This window comes from Zingiber officinale, chromosome 8B, assembly GCF_018446385.1.
Source record: "Zingiber officinale cultivar Zhangliang chromosome 8B, Zo_v1.1, whole genome shotgun sequence".
NCBI lineage: Eukaryota > Viridiplantae > Streptophyta > Magnoliopsida > Zingiberales > Zingiberaceae > Zingiber > Zingiber officinale.
The window spans coordinates 106,273,179-106,280,750 of NC_056001.1; the positions used below are offsets into that span (position 1 = coordinate 106,273,179).

Sequence of the window (7,572 nt, forward strand, 5' to 3'; positions counted from 1 at the left end):
GGGGGCAATGAACCCTCACCTATTAACAGGTGGGGGCCTTTACCTCCCACCAATTCCCTTGTCCCGGTCCAGGAGCGAATTAGGACAAGGGAACCAGAGGATCCGGTCTCTTGGATGAACCCCACCTTTAAATAGGTGGGGTCCATCCAAATCAATGGTCTAAAAAAATGGGTCATCCTCTAATCCGTAAATTGCGGGTTAGAGGATCCGTGCTCAAGACAGAGACAGTAGTTAAAAATAGTAATGATGCGTGATATGAGAGAGTCTATTTATCACGGATCAATTGATATGGTATCAAAGTTAAGATGGTCAACGTTGGGACTTATGAAAAGAGTCTCGACCAAAGATGACTGTCAAGTTATCCCGATCGGCAAAGAAATAATCGAGTGGATCACTCGGTTGATCAGACGAATGGGCATTATAGGACGAAATGTCAAGTTATGCCGGCTGAATGGACGAACCCGTAGCCGATTGTTTCAATCGGTAGGAAAATAAGTCGCTCGGACCCCCCCCCCCCCGGTCCGACACAAGGAATGACATTACACAGAAGGGGACGAGAAAATAAAAGAGAACACTCCGTCTATCATTAAATATGAATAAGCCAAGACAAAGAAGAACACTCCAACTATCATTAATGCACGAAAGTCAACATAGGGATCACAAAAAATTTATAAATAAAAGAAAAGTATAAAAGATATGTCAGGTATGAGGAAAGATAAAATTTATTTATTTCTTGATTTTTCTGATTCTAACTTGAGCGTCGGAAAGTCAACATAAGGATCACTTCCTAATTTGGTTTTATTTTATAGGATTGAAATCTTCATCCCATCAATAATTACCTCATCCTCAATTTTCCAACTTCTCTCATTGAGACATGATCAAAGTAATAATTACAAAATAATTAAACATGATACTCATGTAGACCTAAAACATTCGTTATAAAATAAAAATATCTTAAATATTAAAAATATAAAATATATTCACATCCTTCGAAAAGAATATTTTTTAACGTTTGATCAATTATAGATTTTATTCCATAATAAATCTAGATTTATGAATAAACTTCGATTCAAATCAAATAACGACTCATATCCCAACAAAAAATTATATTCGAAAGTTTACTATATCAAATTCGCATTCGCATTCGCATTCGCATTAGCCGCTGAGGCTCTGTTTTGATCGAGTGTTCAGATTCGCGTGTTAAATCAGGGTAGTTGAGTCGATAAACCAGAAGAAACAGGTCAACCAGTTGACTTGAATTGGTAGGTGAAATCAAACCGGAGTTGGCATCGATCCACTCCCATCCCACTTGAATTATTCAGTATTAGAATAGACCGGTACTACCTTGTGCGGCCTGGCCTATAAATTAATTCCACCGATCGAGCATGGACACTTGCGCCGCACCCAGTTAGTCTCTCTTAGCTTTCTCCTTCATCTTCTCCATGGCCTCCATTAACAACGTCGTCGTCGATGCATTCCCCAAGCCCCAAAGGGCTCGAGGTCCAGCCACCGTCATGGCCATCGGCACCGCCAACCCTCCCAACCTCTACGAACAGAGCTCTTACCCCGACTTCTATTTCCGTGTCACCAATTCCGACCACAAGCCGGAGCTCAAGCAGAAGTTCCGCCGCCTCTGTAATACACAATTCATCATCCCGTCGCGATCGTCGTCGCCTACTGTTAATTTGATCAATCAATTAATGATCGTGTCGGTTTCTTGCTTGCAGGCGAAAGGAGCATGATCAAGAAGCGATATATGCACCTGACGGAGGAGCTGCTGAAGGAGAAACCCGGGATGTGCTCCTACATGGACACTTCCTTCGACGAGCGGCAGGATATCGTGGTGGAGGAGGTGCCTCGGCTGGCCAAGGAGGCCGCCGTCAAGGCCATCAAGGAGTGGGGGCGTTCCAAGTCGGAGATCACCCACTTGGTTTTCTGCTCCACCAGCGGCGTCGATATGCCGGGGGCTGATTACCGACTCGCCAACCTTCTCGGCCTCTCTTCCTCCGTCAACCGCATCATGCTCTACAACCAGGCCTGCCACATCGGGGCGCAGACGCTCCGCATCGCCAAGGACATCGCCGAGAACAACCGGACCGCCCGCGTCCTCGTCGTCGCCTGCGAGGTTAACACGCTCATTTTCCGCGGCCCCGAAGAGCGCGACTTCCAGAGCCTCGCGGCTCAGGTCGCGTTCGGGGACGGAGCGGCGGCGGTCGTCGTCGGGGCCGACCCCGTCGAGGGCGTCGAGAGGCCGATCTTCGAGATCATGGCGGCGCTGCCGTTCACGGTGCCGGAGACCCAGATGGCTGTCGGCGGGCAGCTGAAGCAGATCGGGCTGACCTTCCATTTCGCCCACCAGCTGCCGGGGCTGATAGCCAATAACTTGGAGACCTGCCTCGGCGAGGCGTTGAAGCCGCTGGGGATCTCCGACTGGAACGACGTGTTCTGGGTGGCTCACCCGGGGAACTGGGGGATCATGGACGCCGTCGAGGCCAAGCTGGGCCTGGAACAGGGGAAGCTGCAGTCGTCGAGGCACGTCTTCAGCGAGTTCGGGAACATGATGAGCGCAACCGTTCTGTTCGTGATGGACGAAGTGAGGAAGCGAGCGGCGGCGAAGGGCGCGGCGACCACCGGCGACGGCCTGCAGTGGGGCGTGCTCTGCGGGTTCGGCCCAGGGCTGTCCATCGAGACGCTGGTGCTTCGCAGCGTCCCTCTCTAGCTTATTCCGGCGAGCTAACTACTGCCGATCGAACATAAATAATAATAATTAAAAGCTGTCTAATGCTAAAATATTATAATCGATTAAATTAATTACAGTTGTTACCAGATCAGACGTCTCCGTTCCTTTCGTCATTTTTCTTCCTCACTTCCTGTTCTTCGTCAGCAAGATTCTCTCATGTTATTCCAAAGATTATTAAATAACAATGTTAATTAATTAATCTCAATCGATGATCTTATTGCATTGTAAAAATGGTAATATAGTTTGGATCTCATGATATCATTTTTTTATTTTTAATAACGGTAAGATTAATCTTAGAGTATTTTGATTCAAATTATCATATATAATCATGATTATATAATTACTAGATAATCATTTAACTAAAATTACATAGAATAAAGCATATGATATCATTTGATTCAACCTAATAATATAACCAAAATTTAGAGATTTTAATATATAACCTATTACTCTAAGTTTCAAAATATTAATATTTTCATAAATGCATCTTTATTTTTAAATGGAATATCATATATTTTTATTTTTTATAATTCAAAATAAATTTTTTGCTATAAAAATATTAAGGATATTTTTATCTAAAAATGTACATATTAGAGTATATTTTTAGTAAAAAAAAAATTAGTTAATCCCGAATCAATACAAATTTCACTTTTATAAGATTCTTCTATTATTGATTGCATGACCTTTTATCTATATGTAATCATTACTTACTTAAGAATCATCAGTTAACTAAATTAAATATAATTTTTTTAAAAAAAAAATTTAGATGAATAACTAAGGTTAAAGATAACCCTCAACATAGCCCACTAGCATTTTGGATCTCATGGTAGATCATTAATCTTCTATTATTATTAATAATAATAATAATAATAATAATAATAATAATAATGTGTCGACAAGATCAAGGAACGATGATGTGAGGACAGATCCTCTGGTCTATAATTTGCGGACCAAGGGATGGTCCACTATTGTAGACTCTTGATTTGGATGGACCCTACCAACTTAAAGGTGGACTCCATCCAAATCAATGGTCCTCGTACAGTGGACCATCCCCTGGTCCGCAATTTACGGACCAGAAGATCCGGCCCTCGATGATGTCTCTGAATTCAAATTCGACTTATAATTTGTATCATTTGTTTCATTTTATTAAATTACACACTCATGCATATTAAATCTTGATTTTGACTTACTTGAATCTTTCAAATTATTTACATATTTCAACAACAACAACAACAACTCATAAATGAAATGATAGAGCTCGTTTGATGGATTGAGAACCACAGTTCAACACTCAGTTGGGGCATGCGTACGCTCTCAACCGGAGGAAAGACTGAAATCTGCATTCAGTTTGATTACCCAATCAGGCATGAGCAACTCTACATCGACGCAAAGATAATGGAGGTTACTCTATGAGCACTTTTTGATTTATTTAAAGACCATTTGTCTCAAATATTAATTGGGTCAGTAGAAATCTAGACATTTGGATTATATCAAATACTAATAATAAATAGAATGACTAAGTCCATTTGATGCTGAACCTAATGGATCGGATCCATTATGACACCTTCAAACTTGTCATCGTTACGCGCTATATGTCGAAAACATCACATGATAAATGACAAGTTTGAAGGTGAACATCACATGATATCGGTTTAATATTCCTCACGGCATATAGCGCGTAAAAATGACAAGTTTGAAGGAGTCAAAATGGATGCCACTATGGCTCCTTGTGAAGCACACAAACAACAATGGCAAACAAAAGGTCGATCACTATCATTTTCATTCAAACACGTAAACATTATGGTGATGAAACTCCATTTCTCACGTCTGGAAGTTGGTGGATTACTGAAAAGACAGAAATAGTTGGCGAGTGGGCAACCGCCTCCCTGACCCGACCCACCAACCCACGACGGCTGACTAACTAATCGACTACTAGCTAGCTAGGTGTGTGGCTGGTCCAAGAAAGACCACTCCCAGTGGAATCCGAGCATTTGACCGCACGTGTCGATTCTACTCTGTTTTCCTCACACCAACCCATTCAATCGAGCGTTCAGAGCTGGTCACTTAATTCATGCATCCAATTTTCCGAATTGGAAAATTCGATTTTTCCTGTGTAAGCAGTGTTGCAACGTGATTAAATTGGATGAATTCCACTGATCCTCCGGTAAGTCCTAAACACCGGATACATAGTCAAGGTCGAATTTTCCCAATTCTTACTCTTCTAGATCGATCTGATTTTTTATAGGTTAATCGAGAAGTGTATGAGTAAATGGTCTAGCTATAAACCATCACTGACACTGTTGTGTTTTCTAACCAATATATCCAGATCAGACTAAAATTAAGTTAGGTCGATAACCGGTAAAAAAAACTAGATAGATTGATATATAACAAATAGTGTAGGTCCACATGGACATCATGCTACAATAACATCGCTACTATAGTAAGTCGCTGCTACGTGACACTACACTAAATCGTTGTAGTTACAGGCTCCTACACTGCTACAGTAGAATGATACAGTGCAAGGCCAAATGTTCATCCGAGCTATCGTTACAATATGCTACACCAACTGAGCATTTTGTTCAGGCAATTGTAGAAAATGGGAAATTAGGAAACGTGAAAATATGGCGCATGTTTTCTATTACTCATAATAAACAAAGTTCATTATGTTCTTGAATTATTTCCCTATATAAATGAGAGCATCCAAGGATCATTCAAGTTAAGGAAAGTAAACAAACGAACAAAGAATAAAACGAAGGCAACGAGAGCTAGAGAAGGATATATGAGGCGGTGAGATTTGGTTCGTGGAATCGTGGAGGACTTTCCGATCCTGTGATCGCTCTTTCGACAGTGAGTTTCGTCATTGCCGATTGCGGATCTGTGGGAGATCGCTGTAAGTTTTTACTACTTTAATTTGTCGTCTTTCATGCATTTAGAATAATCAACATTGATATCAAAGCTGTGTTATTTCTAAATGCTTAAGACGAATAATGAAATCGCCATACGGATGTTTTCTCGCTTTGCCATTTCTTGTGGTCGTTTTGCACGACTAATGTGTCGTAGCAAACAAGTGTCGGCGACTACATAACGGCAGGGAGATTGGCGACAGGGTCGTTGGTAGCCGTCGCTTACTGGCGACAGGGTCGCTGGTAAGAGTCACCGTCGGCGTTAGCATTGCTGCTCGACAGCGCTGCCCCAAATTTGTAAAATCACCATGTTGCAGGGATTTGCCGGCGACGACAATCTGTGGCCGTCGATGGCATCCTGACTGGCCAGCTATGTGTTGGTGGCTAGGACGGGTAGAACCACCGTCGGTATTCTTGTTGGGCCTATAGATGACTGTTTTTTTTTTTTTTTTTTTTTTTTTTTGCCGGAAACGACCGGCCACCACCGGCAGAGTTTGGCAAGGCCAACGATTGAGTTCGTGGTGGTCGCGCGGCGCGCGGCGTGCGGCGTGCAACGCGTAGTGTGCGCGACGTGGGCAGCATGCCCAGTGAAGAAAACGGTTGAAGACGTAGCAACAGTGCTTCGTGGGTTTACGTGTTTCGTATTTTTTTGCGATAAAGTTTCATTTAAAAAAAAAAATTATTTAGAATATGCACTGAAGATAACCCATGCATGCTTACTGTAAAATTTGAAAATTTCAAATTGATGCTTGCCTATATAATTTTTCCAAATACATGCTTACCTATATATTTTTTTTAAAATGCATGCGGTAATTGCATGCGGTAAGCATTGTAATATGTATACGGTAATTAATTGAATACAGGGTTCAATTAATTTATCATTTATGATGAAGAATTTGGTTCCATTAGACCTAATTTAGATTAAATCATTAATTGGTTTAATCAAATTAATTTGATCTAAACCCGAATTAATTTGGGTTGATTAATTGGGCATGGACCAAATATGATCAAATGACCAGATTTATTCTATTGGGTCAGATTTGATCAAAATGATTAGATTTGTTCTAATAAGTCTGACTTAAACCAATGGACATTGGTTTGATCAAACGAACCTGAGTTTGATCAATAAAATCTGAAATTGGTAGAAATGGACTTAGATCAAACAGTAACAGAACATAGGTACAAAAATCCCTGCCCAATTAGATTAGTTCTAATTAAGGACAATGGACCAAGTTTAGGATCTAGATTCCTATTCAACCGATCCGATGGGTTAGTCGACTTAGACTCCTCAAAATCGAGAAGATTTATTTTTCTTGATTTATTATGTTGGTACTATGCCTATATAAATTGAAATAAGCCGGTTTTGTACTGGTTAGTCAGTTTTGTACTGACTTATTTAATTTCAAGTTTTTCAGATGGCACGGACGATTACCATATTGACTCGTCGCGAAGTGTGACGAAATCAGCTCAGGGAGGAGATTCAGGAGATAGAGTATAACTCTACTTATGGAGTCGACGGACACATTGAGCGGCTTGATGATCTGTTTTGGAAACTTGAGCGAGAAGGGTTTCCAGTCCTGGACAGTTATAGGATTTGGGCTTTGATGCATTCATTGCTAGAAAATCCAAGGATGATAGCAGACTATATTTGGGGGCGTCATCAAGGACGTGTCACATATTCTGTATTATGTGAGGAATTGCTTCACCACATGACTGAAGAAGAATCTGAAGAGTTCGAAGAGGATCCGGAAATGATCGAGGAGGAACCAGAAGAGGATCCTATAGAGATTCCTGAAGCTGTCCTGCCTGAGATTACCCCAAATGAGTCTAGGCTGAAAGGGATAATATTGTCCACTATACTAGTGTCTGTCCTAATGGGGGTGGTAGTAGCCTATCTAATTTACTAGAGTTATGTTATTGTTATTGTCG

At 41.2% G+C, this 7,572-nt stretch overlaps 1 protein-coding gene across 1 annotated transcript; it reads left to right on the top strand.

Moving 5' to 3' along the window:
• The first annotated feature begins 1,377 nt into the window (after positions 1–1,377).
• On the top strand, positions 1,378–2,831 carry LOC122016451 (curcumin synthase 3-like). Its single transcript, XM_042573752.1, has 2 exons — positions 1,378–1,635; positions 1,728–2,831. The coding sequence occupies exons 1-2, from the start codon at positions 1,443–1,445 to the stop codon at positions 2,717–2,719; spliced, it is 1,185 nt and encodes a 394-aa protein (XP_042429686.1). The 5' UTR covers positions 1,378–1,442; the 3' UTR covers positions 2,720–2,831.
• Positions 2,832–7,572: the final 4,741 nt, after the last annotated feature.

Coding starts and splice junctions, on each gene's coding strand:
- LOC122016451 (XM_042573752.1), top strand. CDS start 1,443: ATGGCCTCCATTAACAACGTCGTCGTCGATGCATTCCCCAAGCCCCAA. Junction 1,636..1,727: donor GCAGAAGTTCCGCCGCCTCT/GTAATACACAAT, acceptor TCTTGCTTGCAG/GCGAAAGGAGCATGATCAAG.